Source organism: Fonsecaea monophora, assembly GCF_001642475.1.
Source record: "Fonsecaea monophora strain CBS 269.37 chromosome Unknown Scaff26, whole genome shotgun sequence".
In the NCBI taxonomy this organism is placed as follows: Eukaryota; Fungi; Ascomycota; class Eurotiomycetes; order Chaetothyriales; family Herpotrichiellaceae; genus Fonsecaea; species Fonsecaea monophora.
In genome coordinates this window covers 176,857-198,736 of record NW_019173957.1, presented here as the reverse complement: position 1 = coordinate 198,736, position 21,880 = coordinate 176,857, and the positions used below count along the sequence as shown (strand labels likewise).

The following is a 21,880-nucleotide window of genomic DNA, read 5'->3' as shown; positions in this document are numbered from 1 at the left end:
TCAACGAGGAATAGCGATTCAAAGTGTTGTTTGTGATGCGAACTGCCAAGTTGCCTGTTCCTGCATCTGATCCCCACATTTGAACAAGTGACTCTTTCCCAGTAAGCGCTACAGGCTAGTTCTGCTGGGGTTGGGAATACACACCGACTCCTCGCCCTCACTCCTCCCATGAGCATATGCTAGCTAACTACCCGACATCCACACCCCACGTATACACAGATCGTCGGGACCTCGCTCACTCAAATCAAGCCGGCTCCGCCACACACTGACCGCCTGTGAAGGCCACGTTATCAATGACAAAATCAATTTCGTTCCCCGGCAACACCTGCGAACAATCCCAGATCAGCGAAAACACCAGCTCCGAACAGTCGGCCACAAAGTCCAGGGGTACCGCCTCCGCCCAGGCCGTCTGCGCCGCGTTGCCAAAGACATCGACAAGATCCCGATTGACGCTGTCGCCGACCTGGAGGGTGAGGCTGCAGGTGGAAAAGGTGGGGCCGCTGTTGGGGTTGTCCACGAAGGGAACGGCGTAGTCGTAGGTGAGGGTGTAGAAGGTGTTGGGGATGAGGTCCGTCAGGTTCTGAGAGACGCTGGAGATGGGCACGGTCGAAGTGCCGCGGAAGTAGCTACGCAGTGGCATGGTTAGTAGTTGCGCATCTCGAGAATACAATCTGTCCTATCGTGGAGAGGGAAGGGAAGGGTGTCGAAGAAGGGATACATACACAAATTTCGTCCCGAAAGGCGTGTCAGAAGCCGTTCCGCTGTTCTGGTCGAAAAATGCGTTCCCAGATACTGTCCAGTCGCCGCTGGTAGTTCCCAGTACTCCAATCGAGTCGGAGGAGACGTCTTCAAAGCTACCGTCAGTTATGACGTCCTGTGAGGATGAATGGTCAGTAACCCAGAGATTGTACGGTGCAGGACAAGCGCTCGAAAACCGCTGAGGACGTACCGCCGTTCTCGAGGATGGACAGGCACTTGTAGGACATGCGGAAGAACTGCTTGTGGTTGTGGTAGTGGTCTGGTGGTGTTGAATTAGCTTCTCGACTTCGAAAAGGAGCGAATAGGTACAATACATACTGTTGTAGTTGTGGTGGTGGACGTTATCTAGCACGAGTCTTAGCTTGCAGTTATAGAGACATCAAAGGACAGTTGACACATTGTGGCCTACCGCTGTGGTCTCCGTGATCGTAGTAGTAGGAGTTGTCGTAGAGGTAGAGGTAGTAGATGTATTAATAGTCGCTGTCGTTGTTGTCACGGCTGATGTAGTGGTGCTAGCTGTAGCCAGGGACGAAGTCGAACTGGTGGAAGTGGATGCTCTAGTACTGGTGGTCGTCGGCGAGTTTGTGGAGCCTGTCAGTGTCGTTGAAGATCCGAGGATGCTCGTCAATGCTCTCCAAGAACTAGTAGATATAGATATACTTGTGTCAGTAGATTTTGAGTATGTTGTTCCGTGACTTCTAGTGGCTGAAGAAGTGTGCGATAGGTAAATAGAGGTGGTCGAGAGGACTGCAACCGGAGAGCTTTTAGACGTGGGCGGCCTTCCTGGTTCATGTTCTGTGCGTGTTGTTGTGGTATGTGCAGATGTGCTTGTCTGGGAACTCTTCAACTGGGAGAGAGTCCACGGAGATGCAGTAATGCTCTGTCCTTCTGTCTTGCCCCAGCTTTGCCGATGAGGGATGTCTGAATCTTGTGCCGTCGACGTGTCACCGCGAGAAGTATGCCGTGTGTGGCCATTGTGGGTCCAGGAATACTGAGCCGGGGACGAGACTGACGATGCAACCAAATGTTCAGAGCTGCAAGGGCACACGATATGTGTGTTTGTAACGATAGTGGTGACTACAACGTCTGAGCTGTCCCACTTGTCGTGTTTCTGGCCATGGCAGACGGTGACAGCAGCTGCGGTAGCGAGGGCCCATAACGTTGACCTCATCCCGTAACTGAGATAGAAATCAATAAAAGAATGGACGGCGACAAGCGTCACCAGAATGAAAGAACAGCCTTGAGCAGGTCGAGCAGCAATGTAAGACTAGAAGGAGTATTCACATGGTTGAGTAGAAGAGGCAAGGAAATAGTGATGGAGAAAAGCTTCGACAGGTGGGGAAATAGGGGTGGGTATGGCTGAAGGATTCGCTTTCGCTTGATGAACAGGTTAGGTCTAACACCCCGTGGGCGCCAGAAAGTACCGATTCGGAAAGCGTTGAGGAGGGACTTTTTGAAGAGGCGCTCTTCCAATTTCTTTTTGTGGTTAACATCCATGAATTCCCAGCGCTAGCAAAGTCGCGTGGCGTTCAGACGAGGGAAAGCTTCGCTCTATCAAGCTTTAACGGGCCGTTATGCCAGACTAGGAAGGCGATCCTGGTGGCTTGTAAGCGGCTAGCGGTAGCAACGAGAAGGTCAAGTGTGACTTCTCAACAAGCGACACGTCTCATGAAAATTGCACAACGGCGAAAATGTAGGACGGTAGCTTCATCGTCATCAGCTACACCGCGAATCGTCTGTTCCACAAGAGACTTGATTTCCACCAAAGGTGTAAAGACATGGTTCTTTTCAACTAGCATATAAGAAATGCAGCTCAATTGGCTATGTGGTAACATTCAACAAGAACTTGATCAACGACGAAAAGGAAACCCATCCCATCTCTACCTCCAACAGTAACATTTACCTGTTGTCAAGACCGTCCGAATAAGACGAAGACCGATAGAATCGTTCTAGTAAGTGGTGACTCCCAACCATTCCTTGATATACTCAAGCTGGAACTTCTGCGCCTGCAGAACTCCCGGCTTGGTCAGGAACGCTGGATTGAACGAATCCTCTGTGTGCCCTCCCTCCGGGACGACCATCAGACTCGACGCGTTGCGGTCGGCCGTCATTCGTCCGTACAGCTGCCACGGGGCCCAGCCGGAGACAGGATCAATGGTGCCGAAGGTGAACAGCAGGTGTGTCGCCGCGAGCAGATCCTTGGTTGTAAAGTGATATTTCGTCGACAGTTCCTGGTGGGTAGGGGTGGTCATGTTGAAGGTCTCGGAGCAGAATTTGCCGCGGTCGCTGCTATACCCGAGAGAGCCGACGGGGAAGATTGTGCCGGAGGGGATCAGGTCCGCCGCGATGGGGAAGTAGCGGCACTCCAGGTATTGGAAGGGGAGTTGCTCGGCGCCGGCCAGGCTGAATGCGTTTTGTCCAGCCCAGTCGACGCAGGCGCCGTTGAAAAGGACCGAGAGACTGGCATTGATAACTTCGAGCGCACCGTGAGCCTCGAGCGTCAGATTGAGGACTTTGTTGAGAGGGTTGGCTATGAGGCCCGGGAGACCCGGTAGGACCCCATAGCTGAACTGCGCGTTGGCCGTGTACGCGTTGAGGATCTGTGACTGGTAGATCAGGTCCAGATCGCTGGTGTTCTTCGGGACCTCGCAGAGGTTGAGCCCGTGGGCGAGGTCCTCATAGTTTGTCCCTGAAAGGGTAATCAGTATCTTCTCCGTGGTTGAGGTGTCTAACCGTACTGACCGGTCTTGATGTAGCCATGATAAGTTGCCAGCGCAGCTTTTATCTTAGCAGCAACTTCGGCCGAATAGCTCGAGTAGATGTTCGACAGCTGCAGCTCCCGTCAATGGTCTTGTCATGCTAGAGATCAGGTATGCTTACAAAGGTGTACCAATTCCCACGCGCAGGATTTGAAGAATTCGGCCCAAGGCTCTCCGTTGGTCCTGCCCAGGCAATTGAGCCATAGAAAGTCTCTGGATGGTTAAGTCGGAGCATGGCAGATAGCCAACCCCCATAGGAGCCTGCAACGTGAATCAATTCCCCGTCTCCTGCATTTGTTCCGAATGACCAACGTACCGCCATGTGCAATGACCTTGGCATCTCTCAATTTGGTGTTGCTTTTCTTCAAGTATTGGACAAAAGCGACAGAGTCTCCCAGAACGTTCTCCAAGGTGAGTGTGGCAAAGCGCTGGGTAACGTTGACGACGGTGCTGGGATTGCTGACGCCGAAGAAACGGTGTTCGAGTTGCACCACGGCAGCACCCAAGGTTGGCGCCCAGTCTTCAAAGACCATCTCTTCCTATGCATAGTCAGACACAGGTCAGGCAACATCGACAAAAACCTACCAAGCACGAGAGATTGGCGGTCTCGGCTCCTTGGAGGAACAGGATCGGACCTCCTGGTTTGTAGTGGTCCATGATAAGTTGATATTGTTGTCTAAAGGTCCCGCTCTTTGTGGAATTATGGTCGATCTTCTGATCGTAGAACGCAGTTGGATGAGTGCAGTTGACGCCGGTTTGCCCAAAGGCAGTCTGTGCCGCTGTCAATGCCAGGAGAGCGAAGGAAACAAACATGATGAAATAGCTCCAATGAGTGTCGTAGATGCTTTTTGTCTCTGATCAATGTACAGATACCAGATTTATGAGTGATCTAGACGACCTTTATATACTATTTCGTGAGATTGCATCCTCATTGCCGTTGAGCAAAAGTCCCAAGAAAACCACCGAGCAATGTTGGGCTTGTGACGTAGCTTGATGCAACAGCTGCCAATTCCCTGTCGTTTCGAAGTGGCCTTGGGAAAATCACTATTACCTTTAATTTTAGACATCGAGCATTGCTGGGTTAGCTGAGTAGATCTGTGAAGGTGTGTAAAGGACGTTACCGGCGCACGGCATGGAAAGGGGAAAACGTGCGGACTCAATCTGGGGAACAAGCAACGATGGGGATATCATTGGTACTGGTCCCGTCTACTGACCCATCTCCAGGGTAGACACGATGACATAGCCCCCAGCGATACGAGCATGGCGTTTCCGAGTCATTGAAACAAAAGGGGACAGAGTCTGTATTTTACGAGGCTGCGTTTCTTGAACTTGGCAAAGCTGAAATATAAATCGCAAAACTAACCGTATCGGGAATAGTGTGCGAGACTCCACCAATATTTCTCCAGCAGATCTTTCAGGCCGTCCCCCTAGTGTAGATCTTCAGCCTCTTCATCTTTATGTTGCTTCCACAGCCATGACCAGACGAGATCAAAGGGTCGAAGCTGAAAGTACTACAACCATCAACTCTGCGCATCATTTTGGCCCGAAATACATCGAGATCATCGTTCTAAGCACCGTTAACCTCGCGAGGTTTAGTTCACGAAGACAATAGCCCTTTAATTGAACTTTCGAGTTTCAAAAGAGCGAGTGCAATCGTTGGGATATCGCTGAGTCTCTTCTGAGGTAGGGCATAGCGCCGCCCAACACCATGTCTTCCTCCAACGGCATTCTGAGCCTTCTGAGCCTTCTGAGCCGCGTGGTCCTCATCAACGCTGCTTGGCTCGAAAAGGAGAATTGACCGATATGTCTCTGTCCATTTCCTCCAGGACCTTGTCGATCCGGGTGGTCGATCGTTGAGCGCAGAGCCTTTGTGTCCTTCTGTCTCTTGGTGTGACATTGGCGTGTCGGTATTTGGGGGCGGGTTGTCCGAATGCAGCTTTGGGGACACTCGTCGAGGCATTCACAAAGACTTATAAGTTTGACAATTCCTTTTCTCTTGGAACATACTCTGCCGTACCAAACACTTCTCCTGAATAAATCAAGTCTAACGACAGAACCTTCCTTGACAACTGTACATCATGGCACGAGTCTCGGACACAGTCGCTCTCGACGCCGCCGAGATAGGCGTCTATATCTTGCTCATGCCCCTTATCATATTCCTCGGAGTACGCCATGGCGCCAAACACTCTCTGGGCTTCATCTATCTTTGCCTCTTCTCCGTCCTCCGCATTGTCGCCGATGCGCTGGGGATAGCCAACCGAAACTCGACAAACGAAAACACCATCATCACCACTCAAGCCATCAACTCGGCTGGCTTGTCTCCCCTCCTCTTGATCTTGGGGGCCTTTGCTTACGAAGCCCACCACTATCAAATCAAAGCAACCCTGCCACATCGCGAGGCACAGAATGTCCTCCGCCAACTACGGAGCCTCCAAGGAGGCTTCCACGCCCTGTCAGCCGGCGGCATGGGGTTAATCGTCTACGCTGCAGAAAAGTCAGCCAGCAAGGATAGCAACCACGATTCCGGGACTTGGACGGCCCTGCGCAAGTTGGGGGTTGTCCTGATGCTCCTTGCCGCCGTCGCGGAAGTCATATACGCGCTGTACGTCTGGATGGCCGTGCGTCGAACGAAGGTGGTCAGACCGGTGAACCTCCTTTCTTTGGCGGGTTTCACGTTTGTCGGCGGCTTGTTCGTCGGGGTTAGGGCGGTATACTCGGTCATCTACACGTTCGATACGAACCCGGACCTCAGCCCAGTCACTGGCAAGTTCGTCGTCAAGCTGATCTTCATCGTCGGTGTCCAGTTCTTAGCTGTCGCCTGCTTACTTTGCGGTGCGTGGCTGACTAGAAATGTGAGGCGGGACACGGAGTATGAATCGATACGTCCGGTCGATCAAGCCTTTGGACACGGTGGACACGCAGACGTCGCGATGCCTCTCATATCTCAGAGTTTTTCGAAAAGATGGGAGCCGCCACACTACGATGCCTGATGCAGGCACCATTATCGAGTTGTTTCGCCAGAGTTCATTCTTCTGTACCTCGATCTAACCGGAATTGGCTATAGAGAGTGGCTATCTCCGAGTCTCTTTTCCCCAGCAATATACCACTAGTCTTGCGCATTCTAACTAGTCCAGCCTTGACACCACTCTCTTTTTATTGGGACCCATCATTTACCTCTGTATTATACCGGCAGAAGAAGACGGCGCCATCATCCAGCCATATCTTGTATCGCGTCGTTTTTCAATTGAGGCGTTGACGAGGCATTGACTGAGCGAATGGTAGTCCTCGCTCTGTCAAAAACATTCGTATTCAATATATAGCTCACGTTGAACCTGGAGCCCTCCTCAGCCAAATTGCTGCAGAGGTAGATGCACCGCATAGTCTACGTCATGGAGAATATGAATCGAGGACAAGGAGAAAGCGTGAGAAAAGCGGCCGGGAGACAAGTTGATTTATTGACGGCGTGCCTCGGGAAATGATATCTTTCGCACTGTATTCCTTTTTGGCACCATTCCTCCCTTTCTGGTCAAGTAGATGTGACGACCGAGCCGGTATGATATCATCTATCTTGCACCCCTGAATGTACTCAGCGATCTTCACCGGGAAATACTCCGATCGATCTCTCGAGATTTCTTTTTGCTTCTTTCCTTTTCGTTGTGCTTGACCATTTACCCTGTAAGACCATACCTTTTCTCCTCCATGAAATCTGATGCAAGACCGACGTACGTGCCACCAACACAGCCATTCGGGCCATGTATCTCCTGTGTCTGTGACGACTTGTCGATCTGAACAACGACCGCATCGATTGCAGAGCTAGCGACACCAACCAAGTTCTCGAATTGTTATTCCCCTAGTTCCTCCACACCCTTCTCTCCCAAAAACCCCTTAAACCGAATCATATCTCGCTTTCAGTTCATGTTCAAAGCGTGTAGATAAAGTCTGGCCGTTTATCTCCCATCAGCCAGATCTGCTCGGCGGACAACCCATCGTGCATACGGTCTCGCTTGCCACTCAGACGCTTGGCATTTTCGATCCTGAGCATGACGCGGGTAAAGACGGTTCCCCCAAACAGACAGACGACCAGAGACCCGAGCACGACACCGTGGCCGGTCCAGAAGCGAGGCGCCTGCTGCGTGAGATAGATGTTGGAACTGACCACGCCGCTGATGTTGCCCACTCCCACGGCGATGCCGATGACGATCCCCCGCTTGTAGACGCCCTCGGTGTTGTTGCTCGCCCAGGAGAGTGAGTTGGGGATGTTCGGGTAGATCCCGATGGCCGCTAAGAAGGTCCCGGCGTATTGAATATGTGGATTGTCGGTGGATAGGAGCATGACGAAGCCGGCAATGCCGATGGACGACGCGACGATGCTGCAATAACCCCTCTGCTGGGTGCGGTCGGCGATGTAGCCCACGGTAATTGTGGCGATGGCGGCCCCCGCGTAAGGAGGGACCGAGAGCAGCTGTGCATGGGTTCCCTGGTAGCCCAAACCGCGGAGAATCGTCGGGAGGAAGAGGGAAAAGGCATAAAGAGCACAATCACAGCCGGTGTAGATGACGGCGTATGACCAGGTCTTCCAGTCTCGGAGTGCGGCGTAGAAATGTCGCTTGTCGTATTGCTCCTCGTTGCTGGCCTGTCGATCCGCAGCGAGGCGTCGACGCATCCGGATCTGGTCGTCCGGCGTCAGGAACCGGGCTGTCTCTGGCCAGTCGAACACCATGACCCAGCAGAAGCCACCGACAACCATCGTAATCAAACCTTCCAGGATAAATATCCACGCCCAGCCGGGCTTGCCGCCGACGCCGTCCATTTGGGCGATGGCCGCCGCCAGCAGACCTCCGAAAGAGCCCGCCAGAGCTGCAGCGGAGAAGAATATCGCGGCACGCAAGCCAAGTTCGCTCCGTTTATACCAGCAAGAGAGATAGTAGTTGACGCCAGGAAACAAGCCCGCCTCGGCCAGCCCAAGGAAGATTCGACAGGCGAGCAGGCCTGAATAGTTGTGCACGAGGCCCATACACGTCATGACCAGGCCCCAGGATACGATGATGCCGGTGAAGAAGACACGAGGTGTCAGTCGCCGCAAGAGGACATTGGTGGCTGGCTCAGCAAGAGCATACGTGACCTAGGTGTGGACTGTATCAGCGCATCTTTCCACAGCATCCTGAGCGAAGAGCTATCAAGGGAGAGTTCTTACAAAGAAGACAGTGAGTGCGGTATTGTAGTCTCCTCCGTCCATGTTGAGGTCTTTTTCCAAACCCGCCAAGCGAGCATTGCCGACGTTGGATCGATCCAAGAAGGAGAGTAAGTAGAGCAATCCAAGCCACGGGATGAGCCAGAAATCGACTTTGCGGATAAGTGCTCGGTCCTGCGAGATTCAATCATGAGGATTCCGTGATATCGGGGACAGGTAATATGGACATACGATCTCAGCCCTCTCGGCGTCGCTTTTGCCTTCATCAGGATCTGGCATATCGGCAACATTGTCGTATCGCTCGATGTGGACTTCTTGTTCTTTCTCGCCGAATGAGGTGGTGCCCACGTCAAGGCTGACCACTTTGTGGGCTTCCTGCATCTTGGAGGGCTGTAGTGGGGGACTTTTTGGGGGAAGAATAGAAGATCAGGTTGTTCGTTCTGGGGAAGCGATATATCAAGCTTGTCTCCTGGTCAAGTCGGTTTCTGGAGATAGTGCAACTGTAATTGCTCCGGGGCCCCAGCCTTAACTAGACGTTGAGAAGATCCCCGCGTCCCCCCACGGACGAATGCGGTTTATCCGCAAGACACTACTTTCAGTGTAGGGGAGGGTGTCTTTGGAGGAGAACCTGCTCGAGGAAATGACCTTGAAGAGGTTAGCGGATCCGTTGTGATTGGGCAAGGCTGCGGCAATGCGGACCGCGAACCGCGTGGATATACGGTGTCTAGCTACGGTCTGGCCAGAGTCTTACGAAGATGGGGCTCTGTATTTTGAAGTCGAGAACGGGCTTGTTGTTTCTTACCGCGGACCGCATGGCGGACCGTAAAAGAACGGTTCTCATTCTTCCATTCACTGTTGCAGTCAATACCGATGGTCCGCATTGGGGTTTCTGGTGCTTGGGACCAGTCGATGATCGCCATCGCCAGGATATAGGACTGATGTAAAGAATCTTCATAGTTGGACGGTACAGGGTTCAAGTAATGCGTATGGGATATGGCATGACACTGGAGTCGATGGACTAAGCTGGATTGAGGGAAAGGCTGAAGTGAGCACAATTGGACCGCTGCTCGATTCATGGTCTGGTCCATCTTCCACAAGCGGCTTGAAGAAAGTACAGTGAGATCACATCGATAGAACCAACTCAACATAAGACTACAACTTTGACGGCTTCCAGGAAGGTGCCCTCTTATCTCTGAAAGCCGCGAGCCCTTCCCTGAAATTCTCCCCTTGCTTGAGCTTAGGATAAAGCGTCCTGTGGATGTCCTGGAACGCCACCTCGACATCAGCAGTCTTCCACGCTTCCCTCAACGCCGCCCTGGTCACGACAATGGCATCCGGCGAGAGCGCAGCAATCTCCCCTGCCACCTCCACGGCTTCGGTGATGAGGGAGTCGCCACTCTGGGAGACCTTATTCACCAATCCATATCCTAGGGCTGCCTGAGCGGTGATCGACCGTCCGCTGAGCGCGATGTAGCTGGCTATATGCAGCCCGGCGCTGCGTACAAGTCGGGGCAGGCCGCCGCTGTAGGCGTATTGCCCGACCTTGGGTTCTGGCAGGCCGAAGGTGGCTGTCGGGGAAGCCACCACCACGTCGCTGATGGGTTATGTTAGCAATGCTTTGGCCGGAAGAAGAGCCCCGCCTCAATCCATAGCTGCATACTCGAGAAATGGAGCAGAGGCAAGCAGTTCCTGCGAGTAACCCCGAGAGTAAATAAGACATACCAATTGAGAGCAATCTCCCAGCCGCCTCCCAACGCGTACCCATTGACCGCCGCAATGATCGGTTTCCGACCAGAGCGCCGACTGATGCCCGCGAACCCAGACAGCGGGTGCTTATGGCCTTCGTGTTCTTCGTGCGCAGATTTTGATCCCGCTGCATCGTCCACCTTCAACATCTCGATAAGATCCGAGCCCGCACAGAACGACTTCTTCCCTGCCCCCGTGACGATCGCCACGCGCAGTTCCGGCTCATCTTCAAACCAATTTATTAGTGAGTCCATGTCCCAGTGAAGCTGGTAGGTGATTGAGTTCATTTGGGCCGGGCGGTTGATCGTCACCAACATGACATGCTGAGCTGGGAAACTGACAATGTAGCCGTCGCTTGTTGGATGAGGCCTTGATTGGCCTGTAAATGCCGACTTGGTCGTCATAGTGTAAGAAGTTGTCTGTAGATTTTATCCCTGGTTTCTTCCTTCTGTCTCGTCTTTGCCAAGGTGGTCGCTTTCCCTCAAGTAAGGGTTCGTGTTGAAGACAAACCTTGGACTCGTGAAATATCGAATTACCAAAACAACCACCAACACGATACCCTTGAGCTTGAGTCTAAGTTTGACCCCCCAGGCTTGACCGTCTAAGCCTCGGTTCTCGGCGGCGAGGAGCGAATCACTCCGATCTTCACTACCAAGACTACCTACAGAGCTTAGCTCCGCTTAGCTGGGGTCACAAATGCAGATACCTGAAACGAAACCCCACTAGCTATCTGGTACTGAGATTTGGGGGTTGGGGTCATCCCAAGATCAATGCAGGGGAGTTCCACCATTGGGGCAGTTGTTGCGGATAGCGGACGACGGATGGCGGATGGCGGATAGCAAGGAGCGGAGAGCGGTCCGGCCTGCATTCAAGCCTGTGTCACGGGTTGAGCCTGAGCCTGGGCTTGGTGATAGTTTGGAGACAACGTTACAAGACACGTGCGAATCGACAACAGACAGACACAGGTAGAGCCGTAAAAACGGGTGAGGAAACAACCAGTATCCAAACCATAGGTGGCTAGATATGTGCCATTGTAAAGTAAGTGACGGGAACTCTCGAGAAGCAAAAATTGAACACCACTTACAGATCGGGAGCATTGACTTCTTATGGCAGGTTGAACTCTGTATTATCAAGAATATTTTTGCTCTCGGCCTCCGGTTCCATGCTACGGAGTCATTGGGGTCAATCTCGGGGTGATCGCACCATCTTTCTGGCTCGGACCCATCACAGTGATCGTCCTCTGTGTGGTCTTGCACTGCTTTCTCCCGAACCATGTCCGGCGGTGGACCTTGATATCGTCTCTCTGAAACGAAACATGACTCTGTCGCTGGAATAGGCCGAGTGGTCGTCGGCCATACATGTACCAAGTGTTGGGGTCTCTTCAGTCAGAGTGTTGCCATATTTCAAGAACCGGAATGCTTCGAGGTGATCCAACCCCTGTGGCCAAGGTCCTCCTAGGTGTATCATCTCATCTTCAAAGAGCCGTTGGCCGAGTTTGAACGCCATACAACAGGGGCTGCAGGCAGAAAAAAATCAGTGCTTGAAGAAGGAAAAAAAATTCGACCGTCTGCATTCGCCTTGATCCGCTCACTCCGAGTTCCCAAGCCTTACCTCGGGCCTTTGGTCAGGCAAGGAAATTAAGTCTCCTTGGTAGAGAGTCTTGGACAGCAGGAAGCCAGTGGAGGCCTTAAGTCGCTTAGTAGCCGAACCTCACCATCCACGCTCATCGGCATTGGTAACATGACCTGCTATATTCTCTTGAGCTCGACCCGAGGTCTCGACTCGGCCTATCAATACTCCGTTTCACAAGGAACAATGAAACGGAGCCGCTGAGAAGTGCCTATCCATGTTACTGAACAAGAATGAGGAGGACAAAGAAAGACAATCAACCCCACAAACTATCAGCCTCGATTGTTTTCTGCTCTGCAATGGGTTGCAGTAATCAACGGAGAACTGCTCCGTATACACAATCCGGGGTAAAAACCAAACGGCCTCGCTAATCATAATTAAAAGTCGGAGACGACACAACGGCCAGAAGCTTTAAGGACCATGGGCTTGATGGGGGACTCCGAGGGTTAGCCTTCCCCCCCGTCCTCGGAAAAGTGCTGTCCTTGGCATTCTTGGCAGAGTGTATCTCTATGCTGTATAGAGACAATGAACCGTCATCTGATTCCTGGGCATCGTTGTTGTCCGCATTTCAATAGTTGAACGAAATTTCAGTCTGACGGAAGTTGTGCTCCTGTAGACAAAACCATGTCCTCGTAGTTCTGGAGTCCGGGCAGCAATTGTCGTCCCAGGAGTTAACAAGCAGTCATTAGGCTATACGCTGGCCTCCGGAGAATGGTAGCAGTGAGGCTCATTGTCCAACACGCACGTACAGTAGACACATGCTCTCAATTAAACGAGTAGTTAATTGCCTGGAGCGGCAGGGAATGAAGTGGAATGATGTCTCCCTGGTTGTTGCAAAAGTACCGAGTACACACGATGCACAACATGGCAGCCTTGGCGCCGAGAGCCGCAAGGTCGATCCCATTTTGCGGGCATCTTCGTTCTCGGACGCCTCCCCACCCCCGCCCCCGCTCGGAGCCCCGGGCGGGGCCACAAGGTTCGTAGCAATATGCTACCTTTTATAAAATACACATAGTAGATCGCTTACCGCGCAACTGCAGCTTCAGTCCAATTGCGTATCAACTTTCGCTCGGAGATCCTGCTGCACGTTGTATTCCAGAGCCCCATTCCCTCGTTTGACCAATTCATCCTCCCTGACCTCTGGACTTGTATTCGGTAACGAGTACCGACGATGACCAAGTCGGATGATGTCGAGACACCATCTACCGAGCAGCATGAGCACTCGGAGAACAAGTGGCAGGCTATTGCCGCTGAAGCAAAGGCTGTGGAAGACGCAAAAACGTTCCACGAATTAGCTCCGGATATTCCATTGCGGGAGGTTCTGGAAAGTCATGCGGACGAGGACAAGAAGCGTGTGAGGAGAATCATGAGGAAAGTTGATTTCAGGCTGGTCTCCATTCTTGCCTTGGTATACATCTGGGCTTTTATCGATCGAAGCAATCTCGGCAATGTAAGTGTTTCTTGCCAACCTCTGAAAGGATTCTACGCGCCGAAAGACAAAAGGACTCTTCTCGTTTCGTCTCGTTCAAAAAAAAAAAAAAATTCCTTGAGGAAACCGGGGGGGCTGATATTTATAATCCGCACCTAGGCCAATATTGCTGGAATGAGCGAGGACCTCCAAACTCAAGTCAGCAACCGCTATTCCGTCTTGACCATGATATTTTTCGTTGGTTACATCCTCGCCGATTTGCCCGCGGCCTACCTGACACGAAAGCTTGGTCCCGCCCTTTGGATTGGCTCCATAACGCTCGCATGGGGCGCAATCACGATCGGACAAGGCTTTGTGAAGACTTGGGGTGAATTGGCTCTCTGCAGAATTCTCCTTGGTATCATGGAGGGTGGCCTCATTCCCGGAGTGCTATACCTGTTGTCATGCTGGTACACCAGATACGAGACTGGTGTTCGGATTGCCGCCTTCTATGTGATTGGCATCATGTCCAGTGGACTGTCGGGACTGCTGGCGTATGGCCTGGAGAAGATGGAAGGCACCTCTGGGATTCGGGGATGGTGGTACGTTGGCTCCTTGGTGCAGCTTTTCCACACACGCTCACACCGTGATACAGCTGGATCTTTATCATCGAGGGTGTAGCCACTTGCGCTGTGGCCATCGGTTCTTTCTTCTTGATTGTGGACTTTCCAGAACGGTGTAAGTCTCGCAATCACCAAACTAGACGCCTCGACACTAACAGCCGGCCCCCTTGTACAGCTGCTCAAAAGAATTCTCTCGGACTCCCCGCCTTTTTGACTCCTGAAGAGGCTGCCATTGTCCTTGCTCGCATTGAACACGACCGTGGCGACGCGGTGCACGAGACTTTGACGTTTAAACTCTTCCTCGAATATATCAAAGACTGGAAATTGTGGGAGTTCAGCTCTTATCTGATACTTAATGTGGGAAAATCTACACTTTTCAGTGGCCTTGGCCTTATCTAACCATGTACAGAGCACTGCATTATACGCCTTTGCATACTTTCTTCCTGTCATCTTGAAAGCCGGATTTGGGTACTCGACCGCAAAGGCACAAGTTATGACGTTCCCACCTTATCTTGTGGGAGGCGTGGTACGGTCACCTCTTGGGATGTTTTCCGTGAACCCCTTGCTGATGGACGATATAGTGGATGATTATCTGTTCCCGCGCGGGGGACATGCTTCGACAACGAGGTCCTCTACTTTGTCTCAATTGTGTTCTTTACATCATTGGCATCACGCTGTGAGTAAAAACTACTTCTTGATTTTACGAACCGGCCACTCTAATATTACAACACAGCGTCGCCTGGTCAACCAACACCAATGCTCGCTATGCGGGCGTCTTCATCGGCGTCATGGGTATTGTGGGCAACGTACCCCAACAGTGGGCCTACGCTCTCAACAACCTCGTCGGACAGGTCAAAAAGGCGCTCTGTCTGATCATGATGACAATAGGAGGCGCGATTTCAGGCATCATCGCCGGAAACGTTTTCCGATCCCAAGACTCGCCGGGTTATCGACCAGGGGTCTGGGTCAGTATCGTTTTCAACATCGTATATTTCTTGCTGGTCGCGAAGAACATTGTCTATTTTTCACGCCAAAACAGGCGAGTTGACCGAGGCGAGATTGTGATTATGGGCCAGCCAGGGTTCAAGTATACGCTCTAGAATGATGACATGGCTATTTTAGAGGACTTAGGCCATGTTGACGGCTACTCGGGAGCTATCAATTTGAGACTGGAATGTAGTCGCGATTGCAGTTGCAGCGATCAAGTCAAAAGCAAGCTCCCTCCTGTACCGCAGCCAAACCAGGCACACAATAGCCGAAGCAACATTCCTCCCGTGTCTCGTGTCTTTAAGCTACAGTTCGCAAGACAGCCGTATTGTGGGGGAGGGGCTTTGCGAATGGCGACCGGGGTTACTCTACATCGGACCCAGGAGATCGTAGTGATCCAGTGAACATGGTGTGTGTTGCTCCTTCTTTTCTTGGTTTAGACTCTGGATTCTTGTCCAAATGTGCAACCGACATTCACATCATTCACATCTGGCCCAAGTCCCGAGTCCCGACTGCCACGAGGCGGCGATATCGCGACTAATAGGTCCCACAATACAGAGCCTCCCCCCTTGTGGTTGATGATCCATTTCCTGTTAACTAGTACACCTTTTTTTTTTTTTTCTTAAAAAAAGCCCCTCGTCACTCAGAGTCTGGATCTCGGTTCCTCGTTGTTATCAAACGAAACGACCAATTTGCCAAAGTGCGCCCCCGTCTTCATATCGTCAAACAACTCTTCGACACGCTCCAACTCAAGGCCCTTGACCACCTTGGAAATGACCGGCCTGAGGTGCTTCTCCCTGACAATCCGCATCATCTCCTCAAACTCCCTCCTCGACCCGACCGTGGTGCCTCTGACCTCCATATTCCTCAGCACGGCGGACATGGGGAAAGATATCTTGGGTCCCAGAGTCATGCCATAGACGACGAGTACTCCTCCTGGCTGGATTCATTCGGTTTGTTTTAGTGATTGTCCAACGGTCGATGATAGTAGGGAGTGATTGCGGAAGAAACAATAAACTTACCCTTAGGATCTTGACCGCGCTGTCGACAATGTTGCCTCCAGCACCGTCAATGACGGCGTCCAGTCTCACTCCCCCCGTCAATTCCAACAATTCCTTCTCCCAACTGGCGTGTTTGTAGCTGACGCCACCCACAGCGCCTCTCTGCTTCGCAGCCTCAATCTTCTCGAGGCTTCCACTGCTAACAAACACCTCAGTGCCCACTGCGCGCGCAAACTCTAGAGCCATCAGCGCGACACCGCCGCCGATCCCCGTGACCAGTACCTTCCTGCCCGGACCGACGTGCTGCGCGCATTTCGTCATGACGGCCCTCCACGCAGTCAGACTCGTCAGGGGCAGCGCCGCGCACTCGACATTGCTCAGATGCGGCGGCGCCAGCTCGAGGGCACCCTGCTCAATGACCATGTACTCCTGCAGCGTGCCGTTCTGATTGCGCGACGTGCCGCCGAGAATGCTGAATTTATCCTCGGGCCCCCACGAATCAGCGTGCCAGCCGGACGCCGGACAGACGACGACCCTCTTGTGCAACCACCCCTTCTCGGCGTCCGGTCCCAGCGCGACGACCGTGCCGCACCCGTCCGCGAAGAGGGGCACGCCGAACGCGACGTCCGGGTACAGATTCTGGCGGATGAAGTGGTCGCGGTGGTTGATCCCCGCGGCGTGCATCTTCAACAACACCTGTTTTCCCTCAGGTGTAGGCCGCGGCACCTCGTCCAGGCGCAGTGGGTAATAGACAGAGCCTGGATCCCCTGCGGCGGCCGCAATCGATATGACCTTGGACGTGTTTCGCGTCTGCGCGCCTCCTTGTGCCATTTTTCTTAGAATTTCTAGCACCGAGTTAGGTACTGAAGAGGCTCAGCGGACCCCCCGGAAGCCAGAGGATTTTTTGAGATATGCGAGGCTCTGGTATGTAGTCCAAGGGGACACGGATTTGCAGTAACAGAAATATTGAACACAGAGGTGGGTAGTTGTCAAGCAGGGCAACTAGTGATAGTCAGGCATGTTAAACGCTACCAGTTGCTATCATTCAACACCTTGGGATCTCAGGAAACGTGAACGTCTCGTCTCGTCTCGTCTCAGACACGGTCAACAGTCCTCTCACAGCCAAGCTTCGTCGCGCAAGGCTCCGTCACCCACGTCGAATTTGGGGGGGGGGGGGGGGATCCACTTTCATTTTATTTCCCCTTCTGGAAGCGGTCCGCGATCCGCAAGCCCTGCAAAATAATGGACGGTTATTGCGGGAGAAAAGACCGCATGCCGTGGAGAATCCATGTCTGGGACAGGTTACGGACGGGTCGGAGAAGGACCGTCTGTAGCAGAGGGAGAGGAGATGCTTCCCTAGGTAGGAACCGTCAATGCCTATTGATTCGAGCCGTTACGGCAGCACGAGGAACTGGATAGTCCCGGAACATCCACAATGGAGGACCTCTCAAAGATAGGTATTCCTTTGGAAGAAACTGAACCTTCTTCACTGTCATTGTTCTCTATCACCGCCGCGGTTTGACAGGGTCGTCGCCAATACCAAAGTCACAACGCCAACGCCAACGCCAACGCCAACATGCCCGTGTCATCGCCCTTCCCCAACATCGACATCCCAGAATGCAATATCCTCTCGTACCTCTTTCCCCCGACACGGGCGGAAGAGGACCAGTCCCTCCCTCTCTGGATCAACGCCTCAAATCCCTCTATCAGGGTCACCGTGGCCGACACCCTACGCTTGATCCGACGATTCGCGGTCGGTCTCTCCCGGCTCGAAATCCCCGGCCAGCGCGCCGTGATGGTCCTGTCCCCGAACCACATCTACGTGCCGGTGGTCTACCTCGCGGCCGCGGGCGCGGGATGCTTCTTCAGCGGCGCCAACCCGACGTACACGGTCGACGAAGTGTCGCGGCAGCTGCGCATGAGTGACGCGGCGCTCATGCTGGTTCACCCGACCCTGCTGGACTGTGGTGTCAAGGCGGCAGAAGCGGCCGGGTTGTCGCTCAGTCGGGTGTTTCAGTTCTCGGATGTTGATTGCGAGGTCTCCAAGCACGGTGTGCGGGATTGGAAGAGCATGCTGGCCAGTGAGGAAGAGAGTCGGGCGTGGCGGTGGGATGCGCTGCGGGGCGAGCAGAGCAGGAGGAAGGTGAGCTGTGTGAATTTCTCGTCTGGCACGACGGGGACGCCCAAGGGGGTGCGCATCTCGCATGCAAACGTGGTGGCAAATGCTTGTCAGGTATGTCCTCAGCCTCTGGCAACCCCCATGTCCCGTATCAATCGCGCGAAGCAACAAACAATGCTGGGTATGACATGCTGATGATAATGAACCAGGTCATATATGCCAAAACACACAACGCGGATCAATCATCCGTCACCGTCTACCCCGAACGCTGGCTCGCGTTCCTGCCCCTGAACCACGCATACGCCCAGCTCTTCTCGATCGTCATCGTCTGCAAGCTGCGCACGCCCGTGTTCTTGATGACCCACTTCCGCTTCAACGACTACTTGCGACACATCCAGACGTACAAGATCACGACTCTGCAGGTTGTCCCGCCGGTGATATCCATGCTGCACAAAAGACCCGAGGTCACTCGGTACGACCTCAGTTCGGTCCGATATCTGATGAGCGCGGCGGCGCCGTTGAGCCGCGAGCTGCAGAACGCCGTCGCCACGCAGTTGAAAGGGGCCGTCATCGCACAGAGCTGGGGTATGACCGAGACCACGTGTACGGGATTGATGGTCCCAGGGATAATTCCCGACGATACCGGGAGTGTCGGCTCCCTCCTCCCCAACACGCAGGCCATGCTGGTGGACGAGCAAGGGGAGGAGACAAGTGGAGACGTCGGCGGTGAGCTCTGGATCAGAGGGCCCCAGATGACTACGGGATACTGGAGGAATGAGGAAGCCACGTCACAGACTCTGACCGAGGACGGCTGGCTAAAGACAGGCGACATCGCAAAGTGCGCAGACGGGAAATGGTGGATCGTCGATCGCAGCAAAGAGTTGATCAAGGTCAATGGCTTCCAAGTCGCCCCTGCGGAGCTCGAGGCTGTGCTGCTGGAGCACGATGCCATAACAGACGCTGCTGTGGTGGGAGTCGTGCTACACGGAGAGGAATATCCCAGGGCGTACGTGACTCTACACCAGCACGCTTCGAAAACGGCGAATCTGGTACCGAAGATCCAAAAGTTCGTGGCGGAGAAGGTGGCCAAGCACAAGGCATTGAAAGGTGGCGTGAGCATCGTGGACGCCATCCCCAGGCTACCAAGTGGGAAGATCCAGAGGAACGTCGTCAAACAATGGAGCAAACGAGATGCCACAGAGTTGGAGAAGACGGTAAGAGCAAGACTGTAGGCGCCGTGCCGAACGATCAGTTGTTCTTCCAGAGGTTCATCTCGCTTCGGCATCACGAACTTGCATATATTCAACTGGACCGTGCGACAAGTGACAAGTTAAGCCCGTCACTTTGCCTTGCTTAAACAGTCCCCTTTTTCAGGGGCCAACTGCTCCATCAAAAAGTGTACGGGAGTTGGGAAGACTCTGTGAGGTCCCCCATCAAGGATCCGACGTCGAACTGGATTGACTGATTGGTAAAGTCCGCCAGGTCGAACGATCCAAAGAGTTCGTCCCAACAGGCGTCACTGTAGTGCCAGATGTTGGAGTTTGACGGGCTACTCTCAAACACCGGAGAGGTATCGGACATGGTGCTGTAGTCTACCAAATCCCACAGACACTCGAAGTTCTCCGTGGTCAGCCCTTCAGGCAGTGCTGAGTTGGATATCAGGGTTGCAAAAGCGGATGTATCAGCGGTGAAACGTTTCAAAGATTGTCCCTTTGGGTCGGGTCAGCTATGTCAGGGCAAGATCGACTTAAGGGCCACTCACAATCGAACAAGCATTCCTGTAGAATTGGCCCAGGTCATCCAGAAAATTAATGTTACATTTTAAAAGCTCGGCAGACTCAAGTCTCTTGGACTCAGACCAGTGATGTCGATGCAAAGCCACGATAGTGCCTGCCACGACTGTGCAGTAGCCGAAGAACGAAGCACGCGTCGTGGCACCAGAGTACCGGGCTTCTTGCAAGAGGAGAGTGAGCCGTTTCGAATGTTCCCATGCGGTGTCGAACGCCCGAGAAAGAAAGCTGGACGGGCCAGGAATGTGACAGGACTCGAGCCGACGCCGCAGGAGAAGAGGATGGTGAAGTAGACAGTAACAGAGGTGAAACAAAGCACGCGAAAATATGGCTGGTCCAGCAGATTGCTGATCGATTTCTCCATCAACTGTGTGTCCGGCCATAACTTCAGTTGGTGATTTGTGCATCTCCAAGCGGCTCTCTAGATATAGAAGATCGGACTGTATGCCGGCAAACTCCGAGTTGGCGTCCCACGGCGGCTCCTGATTCTGCATGTTAAACTGCTGCAGCATGTATTGCGCTGCTCGGCTGAGGGTGTATGCCATTGCGATGACATTGGTGAAGGGTCCTGCGTCATAAGCGACCGGGTTTGAACCCGTTCGGCTAAAGAGCTGTTGCAAATTCAGAGTCTTCTGCTCCAAGCCAGCTCTCCAGGCGACCTCGCTGCATGGCAACTGTAACTGGCAAGATGCGTCCAGAATGGCGGGTGGCTGCGCACGACCACAAGTGACAAGCTTGTCGAGGAGGTAGAGAGACCAAAAGACTCTTCTTCGTTCTTCTTGATCGGCATGGGACAGGGCGTTGCGGTTCTCCATCATGAGTCTCATTGACTGCGCAATACGTACGGACAGTCCAATTTTGACCCATGCTAACGCGTGTCGGCCTTTCCCTGCTATAACGAGTCAGCAACGACGTCGATTTTGGAGATTAACAAAAGGCTACAAACCCGAAAAGTCGAAAATGGAGAGCAATGTCAAAGATTGTAGCGTTTGTAGATCCTCGATTCGAGTGGCTGAAAAGCAGCTTGACACGATGGATTTCCAGGACTGGTTGGCATAGAATACTGCCATGCTGTGTCGATCCCCAAAGAACGGATTGTGCGAGAAGCGCACCGCCGATGCCATGATGGCGAACAGAAGATGGGGTGGAATCTCCCCACAGCTGAGCCGTTGTCGAAAATTGGCCTCGTGGAACAAAGAATACGGCTGGTTGTGGCAATAAGCGAAATAGATGTCGACGGTTTCTGACAGGACGGTAGATGGGATCGTCCCTGCCAGCGAGAGCTCGTCGGTCAAGGCCACATCATTGTTGACATACGTCGAGCTATCTCCTTCTGAATGTTCTGTCCCATCCTGTCCCAAGTCTTTGGTGTATCCTGGTATGCTAAGGAGTCCAGGGCATGAGTCGGAGGTACTCTGGTTGGCAGGACTTGTGTCGGCCGATGGTCTAGTTCTGTCTCTCCGTCAGCATACAGTTACAACAACGGCAGTGAAGCGTGCAAGAAGACGTCGCACCGGGTCCGAGAAGATTTAGTTTCGCGGAGAAAATCCTCGATGTTGCTGAGGCGGTTGCAAACCTCCTGTAATAAGACATGAGCATCTTCTCTCACAATAGAATATATTAGATTTACCTCTAAGCGAGATGACAATTGCTTGAGTGAATCGTCATTATCAGGCCGGGCTTTTTCGGAGCGCGCAGTGTCTGGATAGACGCATTCTATGGGCCACATTAGCACGCGCTAGTAAAGGGATCACGATGTGTGGTACCTCGACGCATTCTCCGACAGTTCTGACATTGCGGACGGTCGCCTGTACATCTCGCCTTTCTTCGTCTGGAAGCGAGTCATTTTCAGCCCCGAATGCAATAAT

The 21,880-nt window shown here is 53.0% G+C and overlaps 9 protein-coding genes across 9 annotated transcripts; 3 read left to right on the top strand and 6 right to left on the bottom strand.

The window, feature by feature from the left end:
* Nucleotides 1-244: 244 nt before the first annotated feature.
* AYO21_04582 (hypothetical protein) lies at nt 245-640 on the bottom strand (the record flags this gene model as incomplete). The annotated part of the gene is made up of 1 exon (XM_022654554.1): nt 245-640. One exon carries the CDS (start codon nt 638-640, stop codon nt 245-247), a length of 396 nt encoding a protein of 131 aa, XP_022513154.1.
* A 2,068-nt stretch (nt 641-2,708) lies between these two features.
* AYO21_04581 (hypothetical protein) lies at nt 2,709-4,331 on the bottom strand (the record flags this gene model as incomplete). Its single annotated transcript, XM_022654553.1, has 5 exons — nt 2,709-3,448; nt 3,502-3,589; nt 3,640-3,779; nt 3,835-4,057; nt 4,104-4,331. 5 exons carry the CDS (start codon nt 4,329-4,331, stop codon nt 2,709-2,711), a joined length of 1,419 nt encoding a protein of 472 aa, XP_022513153.1.
* A 1,265-nt stretch (nt 4,332-5,596) lies between these two features.
* AYO21_04580 (hypothetical protein) lies at nt 5,597-6,508 on the top strand (the record flags this gene model as incomplete). The annotated part of the gene is made up of 1 exon (XM_022654552.1): nt 5,597-6,508. One exon carries the CDS (start codon nt 5,597-5,599, stop codon nt 6,506-6,508), a length of 912 nt encoding a protein of 303 aa, XP_022513152.1.
* A 929-nt stretch (nt 6,509-7,437) lies between these two features.
* On the bottom strand, nt 7,438-9,090 carry AYO21_04579 (hypothetical protein; the record flags this gene model as incomplete). Its single annotated transcript, XM_022654551.1, has 3 exons — nt 7,438-8,640; nt 8,713-8,883; nt 8,941-9,090. 3 exons carry the CDS (start codon nt 9,088-9,090, stop codon nt 7,438-7,440), a joined length of 1,524 nt encoding a protein of 507 aa, XP_022513151.1.
* Nucleotides 9,091-9,861: 771 nt separating this feature from the next.
* Nucleotides 9,862-10,859, bottom strand: AYO21_04578 (hypothetical protein; the record flags this gene model as incomplete). Its single annotated transcript, XM_022654550.1, has 2 exons — nt 9,862-10,303; nt 10,432-10,859. 2 exons carry the CDS (start codon nt 10,857-10,859, stop codon nt 9,862-9,864), a joined length of 870 nt encoding a protein of 289 aa, XP_022513150.1.
* Nucleotides 10,860-13,255: 2,396 nt separating this feature from the next.
* On the top strand, nt 13,256-15,215 carry AYO21_04577 (hypothetical protein; the record flags this gene model as incomplete). The annotated part of the gene is made up of 7 exons (XM_022654549.1): nt 13,256-13,534; nt 13,673-14,094; nt 14,148-14,230; nt 14,291-14,472; nt 14,525-14,641; nt 14,697-14,791; nt 14,849-15,215. The coding sequence occupies 7 exons, from the start codon at nt 13,256-13,258 to the stop codon at nt 15,213-15,215; spliced, it is 1,545 nt and encodes a 514-aa protein (XP_022513149.1).
* Nucleotides 15,216-15,745: 530 nt separating this feature from the next.
* AYO21_04576 (hypothetical protein) lies at nt 15,746-16,934 on the bottom strand (the record flags this gene model as incomplete). The annotated part of the gene is made up of 2 exons (XM_022654548.1): nt 15,746-16,042; nt 16,125-16,934. The coding sequence occupies 2 exons, from the start codon at nt 16,932-16,934 to the stop codon at nt 15,746-15,748; spliced, it is 1,107 nt and encodes a 368-aa protein (XP_022513148.1).
* A 745-nt stretch (nt 16,935-17,679) lies between these two features.
* On the top strand, nt 17,680-19,454 carry AYO21_04575 (hypothetical protein; the record flags this gene model as incomplete). The annotated part of the gene is made up of 2 exons (XM_022654547.1): nt 17,680-18,336; nt 18,432-19,454. 2 exons carry the CDS (start codon nt 17,680-17,682, stop codon nt 19,452-19,454), a joined length of 1,680 nt encoding a protein of 559 aa, XP_022513147.1.
* A 157-nt stretch (nt 19,455-19,611) lies between these two features.
* On the bottom strand, nt 19,612-21,858 carry AYO21_04574 (hypothetical protein; the record flags this gene model as incomplete). Its single annotated transcript, XM_022654546.1, has 4 exons — nt 19,612-19,932; nt 19,985-20,904; nt 20,959-21,464; nt 21,779-21,858. The coding sequence occupies 4 exons, from the start codon at nt 21,856-21,858 to the stop codon at nt 19,612-19,614; spliced, it is 1,827 nt and encodes a 608-aa protein (XP_022513146.1).
* Between the last annotated feature and the right edge of the window lie 22 nt (nt 21,859-21,880).